General features: G+C 39.8%; 1 protein-coding gene across 4 annotated transcripts in view; it reads right to left on the minus strand.

The window, feature by feature from the left end:
* GPR176 (G protein-coupled receptor 176) overlaps window positions 1–22,523 on the minus strand; it is a 141,782-nt gene extending 119,259 nt beyond the window's left edge. Inside the window, exons 1-2 of one of the 4 annotated variants that reach the window (XR_013162338.1) lie at window positions 22,352–22,403; window positions 20,453–21,688 (exon numbers count right to left, since the gene is read on the minus strand). Coding sequence is in view for 1 of the 4 variants with exons in the window: in XM_077127429.1 (XP_076983544.1) it covers window positions 22,352–22,523 (172 nt within the window). In the remaining 3 variants the exon portion in view is untranslated. Of the gene's footprint in view, window positions 1–17,012; window positions 17,857–20,452; window positions 21,689–22,351 lie in introns of those variants that run through there. The other 3 variants (XM_077127429.1, XM_077127428.1, XM_077127430.1) reach the window with 3 other exon arrangements.
* Window positions 22,524–23,958: the final 1,435 nt, after the last annotated feature.

The raw sequence follows: 23,958 nt of genomic DNA on the forward strand, positions 1-23,958 counted from the left end.
CAGCAAAAGCAGATGCTCATGTCAAACATGTATGTGGGGAGTATGGATAAAATTCCTTCATGAACTTAAAGGAGGAAAAAAAAATTTTTAATTAACATAGTATTTTCATCATTGTAACTGGAAAATTCTATAAGGCACCAAGATATAAAAATATAGCATACAAAAGTAAGGTGTCAGAACAAGGAGCAAATTTTTCAAAGTTAAGGCCAAGTGGATTTTAAGTGGGTCTTAACCTCTCATCTGCCAGGAAGGTATAAATGAATAGAGAGGAGAGAGAGCTATTAATGGCTTGTGAATTTTACCCACCCAAGTAGGAAGGGGAGAAGGGTACCTGTCTCTCCCCTTAAGCCTAGTAATGGGGCTTCAACAAGCCCATTCATACAGCTTAATTGTGTCCCCTGCAACTGGGGCTCACAATGAATGTGTGACAAGTTCCTGCCTGGGAAAGCCAAAGTGCAAGAGATGGGCTGATCAGCTACTACAAAGAAGAGGCTAAGGGCACATGAGTTTCCCATGGATCAAACGTGGACCAAGGTATAAGAGCAATGGAATCAGGGTGTCAGGATTTGTCCAAGGGAGTCACCTGCAGGGGCAAACAGGCCTTCTCAGAGAAAGTTGGAGGTCCAACAGCATTCATGGAACTGAGACAAGAGTAAGCTACCAACCGAGAATAGGAGAGGACAATTGCATCATCAGAACAATGGATGAAAGTTGAGGAACCTGAAGCCATGCTCAACAGCATCAGTCACTTAAGGCCTTTTGTTTGTGTCCCTCTGACTCCTTCCTCCCCCACTCTTTACACCATTGACCCCCATCCCTGCTCCTTCCTAGAAGGATCTAGAAATCTTAGCCAGAAGCTCAAGATGGAGGAGAAAGCAAATCAGATTCTTTTGCCCAAGTTCTGGTTTTTCCTAAGCAACAGACCTGGGTTTGGGATCACAGGGAGGAGGAAATGTTTCACTTTAACTCAAGTTTGGTACTTGAACTTTTTTATCTGATTGCACAGATTAAGTACTAAGTTGAGTGGTTTTTTTTTTTTTTTTGCAACTTAAGAGTAACCAGAAAAGTTGTGAGACTGCCCAAGCTCTCATTCAAGAAAGTTCTATAAATGACATTAAAATAAAAAAGAACTATTGATACATGTAACAAATTGTTTGAATATCCAGGGAATTATGCTGAGGGGGAGGAAAAACCCAATCCCCAAAAGTTGTAAACTATATTATTCCATTTATATAACATTCTTAAAATAACAAAATTATAGAAATGGAGAACAGATTAATGGGTACCAAGAGTTAAGGGAGTTATGTAGGAATAGTAGGGAAGTAGACGTGGCTATAAAAGAGCAGCAAGAAGAATGGAGATGCCCTGTATCCTGACTGTATCAACATCAGTATCCTGGTTGTGATACTGAACTACAGTTTTGCAAGATGTTACATTGGGGGAAACCAGGTAAATGTACACAGGATTTCTCTGTATTATTTCTTACCGCTGCATGTGAACCTACAATGATCTCAAAATAAAAAGCTTAATTTAAAAAAGATGCTGAAAGCTACGTGTGCACAAATGAGCAAAACAAATGATGACCAGCCCTTTCTGCATTCACAAACAGTCTGCCAGCTTTGCATGATGCTTTGTGTGACTTCCTTTGCAACCCACCACATTCAGCAAAAGTGGGAGGCAGGCAGAGTTTCAACCTAATTTTTGCTGGTTACCTTGGCTAGAAATAAAATATTCCATTGGTTTTGGCCCTTATTCAATACCCCCACTCCCACCTAGATAGACAGGTTGGTAACAGTTGATAAAAACTCAAGGATACCACTCTAATCCCACATACCTAGAAGTCATCTGTGCCAAATGCCACCTGTAGCTCCCCTATGACAATAATGCCTTCCAACCTCTCTCCCGTAAGAAGGGTCATGTCCCCAGGCTGCTTCCAGAATTTGGATCCTCACCAAGTTCATCCTGAGAGCTGGGAGCTGGATCCAAAACCTTCCAAAAAGCTATAGCTATTTTCCCATATACATTGTGCTGCCTAGTTCAAAAAGTTGCCAGCCTTAGCTCCTAGGTTCACTCTAATTTTCAAAGTCCAGCTATAAAGGTCTGCCTTTGTGGATTTCCTCTTTGGTCCTGCTATCTCTCCAGACAGCTGGCTCCTGTTGTACCACTCTAGTTTGCTAGACATGTCTGTCTGTGTGTGAATCCTACCAGTGGACAGGGTCCATGTTCACTTCCACAAGCCTCCTAAGCCACCTGCAAATCAGGATAGCAGCTAGTCACCTCTTTAATTATTCCCAAGTATCCCATTCATTCACTCAGTATTTATTGAGCACTATGTGACGGTGCTGTTCTAGATGCTAGAGACCCAGCAGTATAGGAAACAAGGTTCCTGTCCTAATGGAGCCTGCATTCTAAGGCAAGGGGATAGAACACAAAACAAACAAAAAAACAAGATAATTTCTGGGATTACAACTGTTATAGAGCAAATAAACAGGGTCAGGTGATAGGGGAGGGGTAGGGAGAGCTGCTTTAGATAAGCGGTCAGGAAAGCCTTCTTAGAGGAGTTGACATTTGGACTGCAATTTAAAGGATGAACACAAGCCAGCCACGGATGGCATTAAGGGAAGAAGAGTCCAAGGCAGGGGATGCAGCACGGACAACGGCTTTAGTGGTACTGAGCTTGACATGCTCAAGAAACTGAAAGGTGGTTGGGAGGCTGTGCTGGATGTCTCTAGTTTGCTCCTCTCTACCTTCCCCTACTTGCTCTGTGTCTTCTGCCTTTCCATTGTCTATTTAACTTGATAATACTCAAATGAGTGTGGTCCAGATTACCATCTGTACTTTGGCTGACAAAGAGCTCACTCTCCCCTCCATGCCCTGAGCTTGGGTCAATGGAAGACATCATTCACCCCTCATAGAAGTATTCTGCTTTGACCATCCTGAGAGCTGGGCACTGGCCATGACGAAATGCAATGTAGGAAACACAGAGCAGCTCATCCCCAACCACAGGACTGCAGATGTCCAGAACCTCATCCATAGGCCATTAGATGCCCTGACTGTGGTGAAGGTTGTGTTTCCCAGGACTCACCCAGAGCCTTGCTCACTGGCCTCCCCAGAACCTCTTGTAATCGCTCAGGAAAGTGGAAGCCAGATTATACCTCAGAGACTGCTGGTCTCACCACCTGGAGGAGACATCTAACAACAGAATTGCTTCCTTTTTCTGATACAGATTTTTTTTCTTGCTATTAGGTTTTTAATTAATTAACTACCAACAACCATTTATAGAATAGTTATTGATTGTTCTTAATTTTTTAATAAAAGGATGTTAACCAAAAAAGAAAAGAATCAGAGGCTATATGTCGATTAAGGACAGTTGCCACTGGAATCTTCTTGGGGCTTCTGCCTCTCTGCACCCTCCTTTACATTCTTACTGGTTTCTTACTCTCAGATTGTACTTCTGAGCCTGAGAATGACATTCTGCTCCTAACCTCTTCAACTACCAGACCTTACAATCCTCCTCAGAATCTAAGAGCATCTCTCCGGCTATCAGCCCATCCCAGGCTCCTGCCCAGTTCTGTGGCGGCCCTGGATTTCAGCCCTCTTCTTTCCTGGGGATCAGGCTTCCATCGCCTCAGTCCCTGCCTGGCTGTGAGAGTATGTTATATATAAATCAAGCCACTAATCCCTCTGAACATATTATGATAGAAAGAAACAGTGAAAAAAATACATATATAGTGTTAGAATACTATTAATATATATTAAATACTAAATATATTTTATATGTATATATAGTATTAGAAATATTAGCCAGGATATTTCTGTTGTATGTGACAGAAATCCAACTCAAACAAGTTTAACAAGGAGTGTGTTCCTTTGGTTGGTTGGTTGGCTTTTGTTTTCAAAAGCTTTTTGTGCATGGGGAAATGCATGGGGTGGTATTAGGCTCAAGACCTCCAGGGATTCAAACGATGACAGCAGGACTCTCTTTCCATCTCTCAGCTCGGCATCTTTCTCTGTGTTAGCCTTACGCTCTTCTAAGCAGACAGCTCCTGGCTTCTATTATCCCTGCTTAACAACTCCTTTGGAAAAGGGCTTCTCAACCAGCATCTCCACAGCAAAGACATGGATTGACCAAGCTTGGGTCCCATGGCCATCCCTGGGCCAATCACTGTAGACAGGGAATAGAATTCTGGGATCAGCAAAGCCTAGATCTCATGCCAACCCCCATATCCCAATGTGGGAGTGGATCCCTGGGAAGTATTGTGAGGGGCAGTCATATAAGAAACCACATAAAATAGAAAGCAGCAAATACTGCAGATTGGCTCATATAACATTCTCTCCATTATCCTCCAACAATCTACTATGCTTTGCTACAAGGCTGGAAAGCTAAAATCAATGCACCAAGGCTTCAGCCTTTTATTCTAGGTTCTACCAAGCAAATGTACCCAAGGAAAATGGGCATGATTAACATGAAGTGGTGGCTGGATGCAGTCATTAGATAATCTTGTAGATACAGTAAGATAACAGACACCTTTGAGTCTTCTGGGTCAGCTGTGTTAAAGTTCTAGGATCTACAGGAACAAGACAAGGATGTCCACTATCACCACTGCGATTCACCATTGTGTTGGAAGTTCTAGCCAGAGCAATTAGACAAGAAAAAGAAATACAAGGCATCAAAATTGGAAAGGAAGAAGTAAAACTCTCTGTTTGCAGATGATATGATACTATATGTCAAAAACCCTGAAAAATCCACAGCAAAACTACTAGAGCTAATAAATGAGTACAGCAAAGTGGCAGGTTACAAGATCAACACTCAAAAATTTGTAGTGTTTCTATGCACTAGTAATGAACAATTGGAGGAGGAAATCAAGAAAAGAATTTCATTTACAGTTGCAACCAAAAGAATAAAATATTTAGGAATAAATTTGACTAAAGAGACAAAAGACCTATACAAAGGAAACTATAAGAAATTATTAAAAGAAATCACAGAAGACCTAAATAGATGGAAGGGCATACCATGTTCATGGATTGGAAGACTAAATACAGTTCAGATGTCAATTCTACCTAAATTGATTTACAGATTCAATGCAATACCAATCAAAATCCAAAAAACTTACTTTTCAGAAATAGAAAAACCAATAACCAAATTTATCTGGAAGGGCAAGTGCCCCAAATAGCTAAAAGTATCCTGAGAAAGAAAAATGAAGTTGGAGGTCTCATGCTACCTGACTTTAAGGCATATTACAAAGCAACAGTGGTCAAAACAGCATGGTACTGGCATAAAGATAGATATAATGAGCAATGGAATAGAATAGAGAGTTCAGATATAGACTCCCTCATCTGTGGATAAGGCTGTCAAGCCTACTCACCTGAGACAGAACAATCTCTTCAATAAATGGTGTCTAAAGAACTGGATATCCATATGCAAAAGAATGAAAGAGGATACCATATCTCACACCCTATACAAAAATTAACTCAAAATGTATCAAAGACCTAAACATTAGCTCTAAGACTATAAAACTGTCAGAAGAAAATGTAGGAAAATATCTTATAAATCTTATACTAGGAGGTGGTTACCTAGACCTTACACCCAAAGCAAGAGCATTGAAGAAATAAAAAAATGGGAATTCCTCAAAATTAAACACTTTTGTACATCAAAGAACTTCGTCAAGAAAGTAAAAACACAGCCTACACAATGGGAGACAATATTTGGAAACAATGTATCTGATAAAGGTCTAGTATCCAGACTATATAAAGAGATTGTTCAACTCAACAACAAAAAGACAGACAACCCAATTACAAAATGGGAAAAAGACTTGAACAGACACTTCTCAGAAGAGGAAATACAAATGGTCAAAAGGCACATGAAGAGATGTTCAACTTCCCTGGCTTTTAGGGAAATGCAAATCAAAACCACAATGAGATATCATCTCTCACCCGCCAGAATGGCCATTATCAACAAAACAGAAAATGACAAGTGCTGGAGAGGATGTGGAGAACGAGGCACACTTATCCACTGTTGGTGGAAATGTCAGATGGTACAACCACTGTGGAAGGCAGTTTGGCGGTTCCTTAAAAAGCTAAATATAGAATTGCCATATGACCCGACAATACCATTTCTAGGTATCTACTCAGAGGACATGAGGAAAAGAACACTAATGGACATTTGCACACCAATATTTATAGTAGCATTATTTACAATTGCAAAGAGATGGAAACAGCCAAAATGTTCATCAACAGACGAGTGGCTAAACAAACTGTGGTATATACATATGATGGAATATTATGCAGCCATAAGACAGAATAAAGTTATGAAGTATATAACAACATGGATGGACCTTAAGGACATTATGCTGGGTGAGATTAGCCAGAAACAAAAGGACAAATACTGTATGGTCTCACTGATATGAGCTGACATTAGTGAATAAACTTGAAGAATTTCACTGGTAACAGAGACCATCAGGAGATAGAAATAGGGTAAGATATTGGGTAATTGGAGCTGAAGGGATACAGATTGTGCAACAGGACTGAATGTAAAAACTCACAAAGGGACAGCACAATACTACCTAACTGTAATACAATAATGTTAGAACACTGAATGAATCTGGAGATGAGAATGATAGAGGGAGGAGGGCTGGGGGCACAAATGAAATCAGAAAGAAAGATAGACGATAAAGACTGAGATGGTATAATCTAGGAATGCCTAGAGTGTATAATGATAGTGACTAAATAAATTTTAAAACAAATTTTTAAAATGTTTTTGCATGAGGAAGAACAAAGGAATGTCATTACTGCAGGGTGCTGAAAATAGACGATAATTAATATTTTAAAATTTTACCTTATGTGTGAGACTAAAGAAAAAAATGTGTATTTGGTACAAAATTTATATTTTGACTAGTGCATTTCCTAATATAACTTATGTAGACAGCTTAATTGAACATCATAAGTACATGGAACCTTGAGTAGAACATGAGAGTTTGTTGGTTTGTCCAGAGTAATGCCCCGATAAATCCCAGAGTGATTTTAACAGTGAATAAAAAAGTATTTGCAAAGTCTCCTTTGGGAAATGGTGTGAAAGAGGTAAAATTCAACTTCCTCAAGTTGAATTCTTGATTTTCTCACAAGCAGTGCAGACAATCAAAGCTATAGGCTGAGCCCCCAATCTTGGGGTTTGTTCATATGAAAATTAACCCCTCAAAAGACAGGTCAAGGCTACTTAAAATTAGGCCTAAGAGTCACCCCCAAGAGAATCTCTTTTGTTGCTCAGATGTGGCCTCTCTCTCCAGCCAACACAACAAGCAAACTCATGACCCTCCTCCCATCTACATGGGACGTGACTCCCAGGGGTGTAGACCTTCCTGGCAACATGGGACAGAAATCCTGGAATGAACTGAGACTCAGCATCAATGGATTGAGAAAAAACCCTAGAATGAGCTGAGACTCAGCATCAGGGGATTGAGAAAACCTTCTCGACCAAAAGGGGGAAGAATGAAATGAGACAAAATAAAGTGTCAATGGCTGAGAGATTCCAAACAGAGTCGAGAGGTTATCCTGGAGGTTATTCTTAAACATTAAATAGATATCGCCTTGTTAGTCAAGATGGAGTGGAGAGGCTGGAGGGAACTGCCTGAAAATGTGGTACTGTCTTCCAGTAGCCATGTTTCTTGAAGATGATTGTATAATGATATAGCTTTCACAACGTGACTGTATGATTGTGAAAACCTTGTGTCTGATGCTCCTTTTATCTACCTTATCAACAGATGAGTAAAACATATGGAATAAAGATGAATAATAGGGGGAACAAATGTTAAATTTAGAGTGAAATGCTGGTGATTGATGAGGGGGAGAGGTGAGGGGGATGGTATATATGAATTTTTTTCTGTTTTCTTTTTTATTTCTTTTTCTGAATAGATGCAAATGTTCCGAAATGATCATGATGATGAATATGCAACTATGTGATGATATTGTGAATTACTGATTATATATGTAGAATGAAATGACCAAAAGTTATGAATGTTCGCATTTGTTTGGTGTTTTTTAGTATTTAAAAAAAAATCTTTTTAATTAATTAAAAAAACAGTTCTAGGATCTAACTCTTCACATCATTGGTGGTACATGGTAAAGCCTTCATGGTTTCACTAGAACCAAGTGGTATAACTGTGCACAGTTCTTAACTATGACACTAAATCTGTGGCATCCAAGTTTGATTCCCAGAAAGCAACTGTGTTGGAGATGTTCTTGGTCTTGATTCTCACTCTGGAGGGAATCACTGGACCCATTGCAGATAGGATCTCTCAAAGCTGTCTCTTTGAGTTAAGGTGGCCCAACTGAATCAGGTTGGACTTTAACCAGATTACTGGGGTCCTTTATAAACAGTATGAAATTCAGACATAGAGGCTGGAAGTCAATGCAACTTGGAAGAAAAAGGAGAAGCACTGCATTGTGACAGAAAAGCTAAGAGCCAAGGATCACCAGCAGCCAGCCCCAGATGCCACAATCTACAGGGAGAAAGCACGGCCTGACTGATGACTCAATTTGGGACTTCTCACCTCAAAACAGTGTCAACCCAATGAATGATGTTTGTTTTACCAGCTGGAAAACTACAACAACAATCCTGTAGTAAACTTCTTTCTTCATAAACTGCTAGCTTGGTGTAAAAGCAAAATTAAGACCTTGCCATGCTGCATCAGGGAGAAGTGTGCACATTATGTCCCCCAGTCAGGAAAAAAAAAGCACCCTGCACCCCTTCCCCCAACCAAACAAAGACATATTTTTAAAACCCAGGACCACTCCATCTAGTTCCGGTTCCTAAAATATATGAACCCTTGAGCCTTTCCTGTAAGTTAATGACCCCTAATAAAAGCAACTTTTACAATACTGATACCTGAAGATATGACACAATCTTTGCATTTATAATACTCATATGAGAAAATTGTTTTGTTTTGATTTTTACCAAGAAAACAGAGACTATAAATCTGATAAATAATCTTATGGTTGCTTTATTTTAAATATCTATTGTATGTTTAATTTGGAAAACCAGTTCTTCTGAAGCCTGGACCTCTTTGCAATCCATCTTTACAAGTAAACAGCTTTCTCTTCAAATTGTAGCTGGGTCTTCTTTTGACAGTAGGTTCTGTTGTCAGCAAGTAAGAACCCTCATGAAAACTAGAAGGGAGGCTCACTAATGGATGTGCATGTATTAATGAGGAGGTGCTGTTAGAAGGAAGGAGTGTGCTAAGAAAATAAAATGTCTGTCAGAAAATGTCCCTTAAATTATTTTATAAGGTGATTATGATGATTGAATGAAATAATGTGATATATGTAAGTTCATCATATTTATAAACATATGTGTGTGAATAGTGTAAGTATAAGGCTAAAGCATTATTTTTGGTTAGTAGGATCATGTTTTCAGATAAGTTAGTGTACCTAAATTGCACAGAAAGCAGCCATCTCTTATTAGCAAAACCCTCCTTGTCCCTCCTCATTAAAAGCCTTCTATGAATGTTCTAAATTTCCATGTATAATGTCTTCCCAGACTAGATAACCATCATTTGGAAATCAACATTGTGTATGGCTTCATTTTCCAGGCAATAGGCAATGACTAAGTGTTAGCTGGTAAAATGTCACAATCACAAGCAAGAGTCAGGTGGAACCAAAAGGGCAAAGGAAGTTTATATTGTAAACCAAATTCAGCACAGCAACTGCTTCTAGAAGAGGATAATGGATTGGGGAGAGGAATAGAAGAAATTAAATTGCACCTGTAACATTTTGTTCATTTTTATAAAATAAAAAAAGGTATGAAACAAACATGACAAAATGTTAACATTTGTTATTTCAGAGTGATGGGTCTGTGATAATGTGTTCTTTTTTTTTTCTGTTATTTTTAAAACCACTCAAAAGAAAAAAAAAGGGAGGAAGACAAAAAGAAAAACTGTAACAACAGATTACGTGCCTTTACCTTTATAAATTTCCCCCTAAGCAGGAACTTTTCATCAGAAAACAGCATGAATTTCAAAACTAATAATAAACCATTGTTAGAATTTTATTTAAAATTGTACTAAACCTGTGGTTTAACATGAAAGCTTATTCAGGTGTCTCTGATTTAGTGAAGCAACCTTTCAGTGCTGGCCTGAAAGAACTGTTTCCCAGCATTCCTCAAAATTAATTGTGGCTACCAGTCAAAAGGCTGCTTGAATCAGTCTTCAGGCATTTCCCTGTAAATCACTTGCAAATGCAAAAGCAAAAGAAACCACCACTACCAAGAGGGATTCAGGAGTTTTCCGTAGCAGTGGCCAGAGAGAAATCCTTGGTAGGAGAGTTTTTTTCTTTTCAAGTAATATAGTGATAACTGAGAGGTTCAAAGCTGTACACTTGGCATACTGGATGTGGGGCAAAGGGAGGATTCATTTACACTTATGTTCCTTTTGTAATCCTTTTTAATACCCTAGTTTCATGATGGAATTTCAGTGAAGTTAAACTTATACAACTCAGAACTGTATAATTAATTTAGTTCTACAATTATTAATTGATCTAAGCCTAGGGAAAAGAGTCCTGGAGAGAGTCAACTGGTCAAGTGATAAGGTTTTAGTTCACATTAACAGCCAAAATTGAATTAAAAAGTACTTTGGCTAACAACTCAAGTGTGTCCCCCTCCCTAGCCCCTAACTCCTCAAGGAGTAGATTCTGCATTTGAACCATGGGCTACATTTTCTGACACAGCCAAGAGCTATGGGATTAAACAGAAAAGGGAAACATGTTTAATGTTTCATGAATGTAAAAATAACAGAACACACCTTTTACTCATTCATGTATTCAATAAAATATATACTGAAGTCCCACATTGTATATCAGAAACAAGCACTTGGCAAGCCCTCGATCTTGAGGCTGACCCTTATGAAACTTATCTCTGCAATGGCGAAGCTAGGCCTGCATGTAATTATGGCTAAGAACCACCCTCAGAGAACCTCTTTTGTTGCTCAGATGTAGCTTCTCTCCTTAAGCCAACTCTGCTAATAAACTCACTACCCTTCTCCATTATATGGGACATGACTCCAAGGGGTGTAAGCTTTCCTGGTAATGCAGAACATGACTCCCAGAGATGAGCCTATCATTGTGGGATTGAGAATGACCAAAAGGGGGGAAAGAAATTGATCAAAATAAAGTTTCAGTGGCTAAGAGATTTCAAATAGAGTTGAGAAGTCATTCTGGAGGTTACTCTTATGCAAGCTTCCGCCAGATACTTCGAATACCACAGTATGCCATGCCCCAACCAACAGTGTTACCTGAAAACTCTAGGGAGTGCCCTGAGCTCTATCGAAATCTCTATAAAAGTTTTTCTTTTTAGTTTTTTTTTTCCCCAGAAACTTAAAGCCTCCAGATTAGCCTAGGCCAGATAATTCCTGAAACCCAGAGGTACCAGTCTCTCCAAGAACAACCAGGTTCATTCCTCTATCCCAGAAGGTCGACACCCCTTTCCAGCATGAAGAAATTAGAGTGGTCATTGCCCAGATAACCCTGAAGATTGAAAGATCAAATGAGAGGAAGTATAACTGAGAAATTAGGATTTAATAAATGACTGTGAACACTGACATTATACAGACATTTCTTTCTAGAGTCTGGAGTTTTGAAGTGGCTAGAAGGAAATTGCTGAGGTTATTGAACTGTTTTATGTAGTACCCTAATCTTTGATAATGATTATATAACTATATTGTAAAAAGAAAAAAAAAACAATTGCCCACATTTGTTAGGATCTACAGATATATACATATAGATCTGTCAATACTTTCTATCTTGATTGTAATACTAGTGGTCAATGGGTGGGGAAAGGTAAGGGGCATGGGATACATGGGATTTTTCTTTTTATTTGTTTCTCTGGAGCAATGCAAATGTTCTAAAAATGATCATGGTGATGAATACACAACTATGTGATGATACTGTGAATCACTGAGTGTATATTTTGGACAGACCGTATGGGATGTGAAGATACCTCAATAAAAATATGTTTTTAAAAAACAGAAATAGGCACTTGGGTCAATGAATTTCAACACTCTTTACAAAACCCTCACTTCACCTCAGACTGCTTTTTTTTTTTTTTTTTTTGCTTCCAGATACCCTCGGTGCTGGTTTGAATGGATTTATGTACCCTAGAAAAGCCGTATTTTTCAATCCTAATCAATGTTATAGGAGCAATTGTTTCTTCATTTTCATAGACTTGCTTTAATTGGGATATTTTCTCGGCCTTAGAACTGTAAACTAGCAACTTATTAAATTCCCCTTTTTAAAAGCCATTCCGATTCAGGAATATTGCATTCCAGCAGCAAGCAAACTAGAACATCCTCAAATGCCAAGGGTTCCTTGATATCCAACTTGAATTTGTATATTATAAATACAACATCTTGTAATCAGGTAGTTATTTCATAAATAATTTTTAATGCCTCTATTACCGTCTATTAATTTTTTAAATGCCTCTATTAACCTTTATTAACTTATAAACTGCTTCTATTAAACTTATTTCTACATGTGTTTACTTTTTTAAAAAACTAATATTAGTTTGTACTATATGATGTTGCAGTGTTTGAAAGTCAAAAATGGCCAAATATTGGCAATATATACACATTCTTGATATGTTTTAAACTAGATCTCCTAAAATTTCTTGTGCTTTCTTCCCTTGTACCACTTAATTTCTTTTCCTTTATCTTACAAGCTATTTTTACTCTAACCAGATGCCATCGCCCCAGTTTATAGTGACCCAATTTTAATTAAATGTCTTCTGGAATCAAATTTGGCAATCAACCCATTTTCTGCTTTTTATTCTTCAGCTTCTGATTCTGGCAACACGTTAGACTAAATATTATCGAATTCTTCCTGTTACGAACACCTAAAACTGATGAATAAAACAGATGTCTTTAAATTCATAGTTGAGCTTACATGAAATAAAGGGAAATTCCCAGTTGCCTGAAACAAAGAGTCTATAGTACTTGCATTCAGAGATGATTTTCAGACCAGGAACTGAGACCTAACAGCTAGAAGTTTCGGTTTTAACACCCATAAAAGGACTGGACACTAGAACTGGGGCTACCTGATGCAGGGAGCTGGAATGAAAACTCATATATAAAGCCCTAATCCTCAAAGAGTAGTCACCTTAATAAAAGGGAAGCTATATTCTACCTCAGAGAGATAACAAGGAAATTTGTCTCTGCCTGAAGTTGAGGTCATGAGCTGGCGACAACTCTGTGACACCTGCAAGAACAAATGTGAAACTGCTCTAGAAGTCACTTCTACAGCCAAGATGTCACAACAACCTTCAGAAAAAAGTAAAGGACTCACAAACAAAAATTTAGAAGCACACAAGGAAATGATCCAGCAAAGGGAGAATCGGCAGACACAAGTAACAATCTGAAGTATGTTTAAAATTATTAAAGAGATAAAAGAGGGAATTAAAACCATAAAGACTGCACAAGCCAAAAATAGAAAGAAAAAAAAACATAAAGACAAGAAACTAGTATTAATCTGATGCCGTCCTGCTTCTTTATGTGACAGGTTTGTGCCTATATCTTTAACTTCTTTAAATGCTCTACCTGCAATAGGCATGCCTATATAATGTGACTGGATGTTCCTAAAAGATCCATCCAAACCATTTCTCCCTATCATCAAATATATGAAAAGCTCAAATTTCTCACCCTTTTACTTAAGATAGTGAACTTCTTAAAAAATAAATAAAAGTACCTCAAAAGATCAACACATGAATACACTAACATCTTTAAGCATCTAAGTTTAAAACAGTTTATTTAGCATGCTACCTGATGGGATGGAACACAGTACAGTCAAGTTTGGAAAGAGGGGATATTCATATAAATAAGAAACTCAAAATAACGCAACGGCATCCAAAAGAACAATAAGAAAGGGTATCTGAGAGGAGATAGGGAGAAAGTACAAAGACATGAATATAAAATCTCTGAAAACAGAGATTGAGCTTTCTGAAGATAAAGTTTTCTTGCTTTTCTGTTTTGACTAGGGTAAATCCTTACTTCTAAATTTTGTCTAGAGCTACTCTTAAATTTTTATGCTAATGAAGAAAGTTTCAGGCACTATTCAATCTAAAAGACTTATGCAGAAAAAAAATGACGTGTAGGGAAATTCTTTGGCAAATTTTACAGAAGAGATACTTTCAGAGACTTGGATAGCCCCAGAGTAAAATAGAAACATGTCTGTTTGTTTCCCACTTTGAGACAAATTTCATTCCATTCTAAAAAATGCCACAGAATAAAGTAAAAGTATATATCTCTGCAGAACCTAGTATATAAGGAGCTGAGACTTTGAAAGCAACAATATAAAAAAGACAATAATTAGACAATAAATAAGTTGATTGCCTTGTCTACCAGAATCAAAAATGTTCTGTTTTATTTAAGCATATAAAGGTATGTTTCAACACCATGTGAACACTGCTCTGATATGGAGATGAGGTACTTACAAAGATTATGATTCAAATTCTAAATCAAAGGATTTATGTATTTCAGTAGCACAGGAACACAGACTACGGTCCAAAACAAACAAGGTTAGACAAAAGAAGAACCAGGAGCATAACAAGAAAATGAACCAAACTTTAATGTGTCCTGCTACACTGGGCTCACAGCTGTCGGAATATTTGTAAAGGTGGAATTGTAAATATTTCTGGAGTTACTTATTTTAGATGACAGCAGTTCCTGTTAGAAACAACATTAATGAGGTAGAGTTACGACGCAGACAGATTATTTATTAACATCCCAGAAATTACAAGTGACTAAGCCGTAAAAAAAAAAAAAAAAAAAGCCATATTAGCACACAAGAAAAGGGTCTAATTGCTTATTTGAGGTCAAAGAATCTAAGAAACATAAAGTAAGTCTCTATTAATACGCTGGATAAGTCATTCATCTCCTCCATGCCTCTGGAAAACTCTGTTTCGAAATTACGTTTAAAAACACATTTAAAATTGATTAAAGCAAAGGGCAAGCAATGGTGGCTCAGTTACAGAATTCTCTCCTGCCAAAGCAGAGACCCGGGTTCGATTCCCAGAGCCTGCCCACGCCAAAAAAAAAAAAAAAAAAAATTGATTAAAGCAAATTGCCAGAAGGGGTAGGAGGGTAGGGAGAAGAGATTTATTTCCCCATTATGTATTAATTTCTATTCTTCAATGGGACAAGAGAATCGAAAGTTTTAAGAGGACAGACAAAAGGGCGAAGACAATTTGATGGCGAAAGAACAGTCTTTCCAACATGCGGTCATAGGACTACTGGATATCCATAAAAAGATACAAAAGAATGAATTTGGACCCCTAACTCACACCATACGCAAAAATTAACTTAAAACATATACAATCTCAAGTTAAGAGCTAAAACCATAAAACACTTAGAAGAAACCACAGAGGGAAACCTTCATGACTTTGGATTTGGCAATGGATTCTTAGTTATGATACCAAAAACACAAGCAACAACTCTGTAAACATCCTAAAAATCACTGAGTTGAACACTTTCATTGCATAAATTGTATAGCCTATGTCTCATTTAAGTTTTGATTTTAAAAAAATTGCACCAGAGAATTAATTTCCAAGAAGAATTGGCAAATGAAAGGATAAACACGTAAAGGCCAAAAAAGGAGAAACATGGGATTACCAACAATGTTTCATTCAGAAGGAGGTCAGATTGATTTTCTGTGCCAAATATATGGCATTATAAAAGAACAGGTAGAAATGCATCCAATATATAGAAATCAAAGACAGTTTGAGGCAATTTGATTCAATGTGTAAGAATTTCACATACCCAGTCTGGTAACTATTGACTCCACCATTTCATACTCTTTAGGTCAATTCAAGACACCTTATTCTTAACGTAGTCCCCTAGGTTTCAAAGCACACCAAAAGCAGCAAGCAGAAGTAAGGCTATTGACACCACATTATTATTGGCTATAACATGGTGAACTAAAATCATCCTGTATAATTAAGAATTATGTAATTATAGTATTAACATTTTCTATCAAGCACTTAAGTAATGAACTCCCAAAATATTCCAGGTATTATCTGCTTAGTTTTCACTAGCATCAAAAGCACAAGTATATTTCTTTATCAAACATGATACCATGAACATTGCTGGTACCCAAAATGATTTTGTTGAGTGATTATAAACAAATGTCTTAGTTTCCTAACTGCTAAAATAAATAATATAAAATGGGTTGGCTTAAACAACTGTGAATTTATGGGCTCACAGTTTTGATGCTAGAACTCCAAAACTTAGGTATCAGCAAGGTAATGCTTTTCCCCAAAGGCTGTGGCATTCTGGGGCTACCTGCCTGCAATCCTTGGGGTTCCTTGACTTTTCTATTACATGGCAATGTCCGCTCCTTTCTCTTCTAGGTACCACTGACATCCCACTTTTACCTTCTTCCCATGGCTTCTCTTTCCATGTCCAGTTTCTTTTGATTATAAAGACTTCAGCCGCATTGCTTAAGGTCCACCCTCATTCAATCTGACCTTATCTAACATCTTCAAAGGTCCAATTTATAATTTACAGGACCAGGGTTTGGGACCTCAACATACCTTTTGTCAGGGACATGATTCAATCTCCAACAATGAGCATGAACAAAACGGTGTTTATCCATATCATTAGTAAAACAGATTCAAGAAGTCAGTTTCTCACCTTTCCTTTGAAGTGACTACTTAAAATCACTACCTCATGGAATCAAGTGACACACAAGTTGGACTGTCACTTGGGGTCATCAATTTCATACTAGTTCACTACAGACCACTGGTATGGAATAGGATATAGATTAAAAATAAGAACCATCTGATTTGGTTTGGTAAAGCTGACGAAACGCAACATACCAGTGTGATAACCCAGTGCCGGGGCCCCCTCCTAAATACCCATAGCAGACCTGCTTTAATCAAGGACAAAGGTCAAGAAAGTAAACAATCTCCCTGAGGCAGAAGAACATAATTAAGGATGTAAAAAAACAGCATTGATTGTACCCTAGTTTTAAATACTAACCTTAGTAAAATATCAGGTCATAGGCCCCTTTAATGATTACCCTAGAGACTGGATGTCCTCATACTATATAGAATGTCTTTGTTGTGAAATCATATAGTGCTTTGTGCATTTCTGCACCATTTGCAGAGCACTAACATCCAGCTAGCTGTCATCAGAAAACTTCTCCTGTTTGTAAGTCCCAATAAACCCATGTCCACTTCTGAGCCTGGTGTGTTCTTCGGTTTAGCAGCTGCCCCTTCCCGGGTTCTATACAAACTTGGCCTGGGCCCAAACAACCAGAAATAGACTGCCTTTTAACCATAAGGATTTATTAGTGTACAAGTTTACTAATTCTAAGGCTGTGCAAATGTGCAAATTAAGGCATCAACAGGACAACATATTCTCTGAAAATCAGTTACCAGTGAGCTTGGGCTCCTCTGTCAGGTAACAAAGTACATGGCAATGTCTGCTGGTCCTTCTCTCCCAGGTGTCATTACTTCCAGCTTTGGGCTTCTGTGGGTGTGTCTTTTTAGCTTCTGTGAGCGTGTCCTTATCTCTTAGCTTCTCTGGGGCTTTCTTCTATCTTTTATCCTCTTATAAAGGATTCTAGTCGGAAGATTGTGACCCATCTTGAATGAGGTAGGTCACATCTCACTTGAAATAATCTAATCAAAGAGGTCCCAGCACAATAGGTCTACACCCACAGGAATGGGTTAAAAGAACACATATTCTGGGGTACATAACAGCTTCAAACTACCACACCATTCATATGATGGCTTGGCAGGATAGAAGGCTGATTTCCCTATTTGGAAACACTTAAAAATAGATATTGGAAGTTCAGGGTAGGACATACATGTTGGCTATTGTCCACAGTGCTAATGTTCTTTAAATAAGTGCAAATTCATTTATAAAAAACTCCACCAATGATGGCACTGTGCTAATAAGGACAGATACACTCTGTCCTGGAGGAAGTAATATGCCAAGTCACAACCACTGACCTTTTTCAGGTCAAAGCTCCAGAGAGGAGATGAGCTCTCCAGATACTTGAATTGTGATGGGGCAGGGGGCAGGGGGGGCGAGCAGAGAGAGAAAGATCAACCCTGAGGAGTTAGATCCAAGCCATCTACTTAAAACGGTGATTCTAGATCATTCTGAGTCTTTGATTTCCCACAGTTCACCACTGAAAGTGGTGTGTGCTATAAATTTATTGAAAGGGAATTTAAGTTGCTTGACCCTCTTTCAAGATCTGAAGATATCGATGGTGCATGAAGAAGGTTGAGAAATACTAACCCCCAAAAGGCATTACTTGGATATTATATACAATTCTTGAGTTCTTTTTTGACACAGTGACGCTCCTCCTGGTTGGAAAATTACAGTTATTTCAAGTTCTTAGGGATTTTCTCCTATTACAGGGCACTAAAACAGTTTTCTAAAAGAGGAGAAGGGCACTGATAGCACAAAGGAATTATTTCCACATAATAGTGAGTCTCCAGAAATCCCAATGAAGAAGAAATTCTATTTAGAGAACATGTGGAGCATATTGGAATTTATTTAAAGGGAAAAAAAAGAAAAACCAATTTTTTTGTTTGGGGCAGAACTAAGTACATTAAATCAGTGTCATATGCTATTCAAGATACAATTCCATTCCTCCACAATTTATTTTCCAGCCATACAGATTCTTCTTCCACAATAAATCCTTTTCAGTTATTCCTAATTCTCTTCTCTATTTTTTTTTGTGATTTTTTTCTCTATTTGTGTGTGTGTGTGTGTCTGTGTGTGTGTGTGTGTGTGTTTATGTGTGATTTTTCTCTATTTTCAGGCTTCATGAAGTTATGTTTCCCAAATTTATTTCTAGCTCTAAAACTGAATGCACAAGGCTTTGGAACTTAAGCTCTCATGGCCTTAACTGGCATTACCAGGAGAATTCAACGTACATAGATATGTTTGTATAGAGTAAATCCTTAGAGAACAATGAATCAAGAATACTATTTAGTAACAAGAACCTCAGTGCAATATGATTCAGCTAAGCTTTTAAGGAAACAAAGTTTATCACTTTTGCACATGTTGACTTCTGATTTCTAAAAATTTACTCAGATCTATGCTTCTTCTAAAAAATAAAAAGGAACAAATGGAATTCTGTCTTAGAAGGACCCAAGTAATGTGGGAGAGAAAAACATACTCCTGTGATCAAACTGGGCGTAACCAAAGATGAAGGAAAAAATCATTCTCCTCTTTGGAGACATCGACAAAAGCAGTTTTTGCAAGTTGCTTACGGTGTTGTGTGGAAAAGAGCTGACATAAGGTCAGATTTATCCATGAATTCCTGAATCCAATGCAAGTTACAAAAATGGAAAGGAAATAGGAAGTGGCACTAACTTTAACACACAGGCTTTACCTTTTATTTCCATGGTACTTAAATTTTTGGAGTCAAACAATGGGAAAATTTCTAACATCCCCATTTTTCTTTAGCATTAAAGTTACCAATATTCATTTTCTTGCCTTTTTATCTAAAGCAAGACTGATACCCGACCCCTGCCCATGGTAAAATAATGCTGAGTCAGATGCTAGTTTTCCTGTTCAGTATTTCTGGTTTTGTACCTATTTGGCTGTAGCTGCACCCTTTGAACTGACTGGACGGCAACGACATTCTGATTCCCAATCTGTTGTGTATGGGGTCAGTGTAAAATCTCCATGTCATTGCTTTGAAATGATTCTACACCCTCTCTTGCCAGGTGTCAATGAAATCAGTCCAGAAAGAAAGGAAACCAAGTGTTTCTAAAGAATAATAAACTACACTCTGGGAATATCAAACAATAGTGTAAACAGGTAAATGCATTCCTTCCTAAAATTTTTGGCAGAGCACAGCCTCTACAAGCAGATGGCTAGACTTTAAATCTCAATTTTACTACTTCTCCAGTGACCCTGGGCAAATCAACCTCTCCATACCTCGCTTAGGTCCTTAATACTTGAAATGGAGATAGTAACAGCAATACAAAACCAGAGTTCTTAGGAGAATTCAACAAGTATTTACCGTAAAGCACTTAGAACAGTACCTGCCACATAAAAAGCATTATATTCATGTTAGCTGTAATCATTATTTCTACATTAGTGAAGAGTAAGTCTAGTTGTAGAAATATTGGATAATTCTAAGTGTTCTCTGAAATCACTAGAAATACGTGGGAAATGTATCTTCCCCTATCCCACAGTCTTCTTCAATTCCAAGCCAAAGATATAAAAACTAAACCATTAATCAACTCAGTCAAAACATGATCAAGTCTAGAATTTAGACCAGCTACATCCACTAGAACTATCTGCAGTAATAGGAAAGTTCTATATTTGTGCTGTACAATCTGACAGTCACATGTGACTAGTGAACACTTGAATTGCACATGCTGCACCTGAGGAAATGAAATTTTATTTTATTTAATTTTATTATTATTTTAAAAAGGCACACAGGGCTAGTGGCTTCCATACTGCACAATGCATGCTAAACTACAACTGTAATTGCTCTAAGGAAAGAAGAGCCTATCATCACACAAAAGGACTAAGGTTTTTCTTGCCCTTACCTAGCATTTGAAGACTCTGAACTTGGTTTATGTTGGGTTTTTTTTTATTTGTATAACTTTTTCTCAAGTACCTGTATGACCTCTTTTCTAATAGTCTTGTCTTGTTCTTATAGCCAGCTTACGGGTTTTCATTTCAGTGCTAGTCCTAGCATCAGATGCAGGTCTTACTAAACCTGGGTAAATTCTTCTACTTACTTAGGGCTAGAAGCAGCTAGCACATGTCCCAATATAGTTGCATAGCACCATTAAATGTTTATTAAAACCATATACACAAAGAAGAATCAAATTTATTCCAATTTGCCAAAATGTTTTAACATTGGGGCTGGGGAAAACAAATATATATATAGGTTAAAAGCAACTGCAGAAATAAAAATACATCCACTTCTATTGCCTGCCTGATAATTTACACTTTAAGTACATGCACCGTTACTGGAATTTAACTCTCCTTAATTTACAATGCATCATGCCTGGTACCTATTAGGTGTTAACAATAAGTGTCTGTCAAATGTTGCTATTTGGAACACAGGCTCTTGCTTTGTTATTGTGCATTTAACAATTCACCCACAAAAACACATCTTAAAAATAAAAATCTAGACATAGCCCCATTGATGTCTACCCCTGAAAATGTCCTTGGGAGAAGAACTGGAAAATTAAATACTATGACAGAATGGATGGGATGTGACAAATGGAGAAACTATGAATGGAAATTCCGAACTCTTAAAATTCTTCCCAACACATTCCTCTTGATATCAGTAATCATGGTTTCCATGGAAATTCACAAGTGTCTCCAAAAAGTAACCCATTCCTACTTCGAAACTTTAAGATTGGTGTTGGCTACAGTATCACATATAATCATAAACAATCTTTTTGCATCCTTATAAATACTACATCTGAAAACTTATATTTAAAGAGGAGCCACATATTAACATGTAGTGTGTAACATGTTCAACATACTTCAAAACAAAAGAATATTGACTGTATCATTATTTAAGAGTAGCTATCACAGGTACCCTTACCTCTCATACTGGTGGCAAAACGTTTTTACAAGCCATTCATTTCAGTCCGTTTATCATTTCTTCTCTGAACTATTAATACACCTGTTTTGTTGTTGTTGTTAATCCTGTCTTTATTCTGTACTTCAAACAAAACATAGGTAGTGGGTTTTATTTGGTTTGGGTTTTTTGTAAATATCTGAAGGCAACACAGAATTTAACTTCACAGGGTTGTTTACCAGCAGGTCAGTGGTCAGAAGAAGGGAACCATAAAAAACGCACCAAAAATAAAAATAAAAAATAAAAAAAGACTTTCAAAATAATTTTACAATGTAGGTAACAGATGGGAGGACAGACCACGTTTTTAAGGGAGCGGATAACATTCATGTCAGTCATCAGCAACAAATTCCCACAGAAGCTCTGTTTCTCCTATGTGCAAACAAGAGCTGGGGCCAGAGCTCCACCCTGGCACCCAAGAAGTAATGAATGATGTGCACAACCCTGTGCCCATTCCCGAGCGTTCCGCAACGGCTGTGTGGAGAGGGTGACCTCCGCCAGGTCCAGGCACCGATCCTCGGGCCAAGAGAGAGCCCCAGAGGAATTCTTCTGCTTTCAGCTTGTCAGCTGGCCGCTGCTAGAAACTTCACTGCAGTTACCCGGGGATTCCTAAACCTCCTTCAACTACCTGCACTTTGCCAGGCACCCCGAAACCCACCGCACCTCCGGAGACACCAGACCCCCGCTCTCGCGACTCTGTGCCCTCGGGGAGCTCCACCCGGGAGGCGCCCGGCGAGTGGCTTACCGAGCAGCGAGCCTATGAAGATGACGATCTGCACGGTGGTGGTGAACTGCCGGTACAGCTGCGCCTCGCCGAACTCCCCGAGCGCGCTGCGGTTCGCGCCCACCGCCTCGGCGCCCGACGCGTTGAGCGGCTCGCTGGCGTTTCTGGAGACCCAGGTCCGGTTGTGCCCCATGGCGAGGCTGGGGCTCCCGCTCCGCGCGCTGCCCGCCCACCGGCCCGCCTCGGAGCCCCGCGCGGAGCCTGTCCTCCCCGGGACGCCGAGGGACGCGCGGGTGCCTGGCGGAGTCCTGGTGAACCCGGGGCAGTTGATGGGTCCCCTCACGTCTCCACATCTCCCACCCCGGCGCCCAGGAGGCGGGGAGGGAAAGAGACAAGGCTGCGCCCCATGTCCGTTCCCCGCCGGGTCTCCGTCAGCAGCCACATGAAAGCAGCGCGGTCAGAGCCCGCCGAGCGTCGTCCGTCCCTCCTTCCGGGTGGTCAGCGCGGGGGAGCCCACTCAGCATAGACAGAAACCCAGAAAGAGGCATTTAATAGTCAAGGAAGGCGCTCTCCGCTCCTGCCGCCTCTTCAACCCCTGCTCCTTCAGTTCGCAGAGGGACGGGGCATCCCTCTCCAGTCCCCTCCGACTGACGGGCTCAGACCCTCTCCTTAAGGGAAACCAACAATTGGCTGAAGCTATTTTTTCAATCCTGCTGCTTCGAGGCTGGGAGGGACTGAGAAACCCGTGGAACGCTCAAGCCAAGTGGTCGGAGCCCCGAGGGTGCCCCCGAGTCCCGACGGTAGCCGGGGCCTAAGCGGAATCCCCCGAATCTGCCCACCGACCTCACCCACCCGTCCCCGCCTGGCCGTCCGCCAGGACACCCCGCGGTCTCCTCCGGCCCAGCCCCTCGCGGGGGGCACCGACCACCCGCCTCGGCGCCGGATGCTGCGGACCCGATTCCGCAAACCCGCTTTGCTTCTGTACTGCGTGGCGACCCTTTTTTGTTCCCCGCTCCGGCTCTACGATGCTGGGAACGAGCCTCGCGACTATGCCGGGTCAGAAAAAGACGCCCTTAGCGGGAAAGGGCCACCGCCTGCGCGGCTGCGGGGATCGCGGCGCGAGCCTCGGGCAGCAGGGGCCGCGCGCCCGGCGGGGACGGTCACGTGACGCGCGGCCCCGCCCCCCACGCCGAGGCCGCGGGGACGGCGCCATCTTGGGTCCGCGGAGCGTGTCTGCCTCGGAGCTGAGCTTGGGAAGCGTGAATCGCTAGGGTCCGGCTGCGGTGGACACCCTCCCAGCCCCCTCCCTCCCGGCTTCGCGTGATCTACTTATGCCGATTGTTACTGCGCATCTCCTCAGAAGGGGCTGCCTGCCGGATTAGACGCTGTGTCGCTGCCGCTTGGGCTGAGTGTCCAGTCTTCCTGGCTCCTCAGTCAGGCTTTGAGTGTAGCTTAAGCTTTAAGAAAGTCCGAATTTAGGAACTCGGTGCATGGTTTCCTGGGCCTTTTTATTGAGCGTCCTTTCTGAAAGTTGCACAACATAACCCGGTCCCGGCAGATTGTTGGGAGGAAGAGTTGGTTGGGAAAAGAGTTGGAAAAGTTTGGGAAGCTGGGCTAGCCAGGTAAAC

This window comes from Tamandua tetradactyla, chromosome 14, assembly GCF_023851605.1.
Source record: "Tamandua tetradactyla isolate mTamTet1 chromosome 14, mTamTet1.pri, whole genome shotgun sequence".
In the NCBI taxonomy this organism is placed as follows: Eukaryota; Metazoa; Chordata; class Mammalia; order Pilosa; family Myrmecophagidae; genus Tamandua; species Tamandua tetradactyla.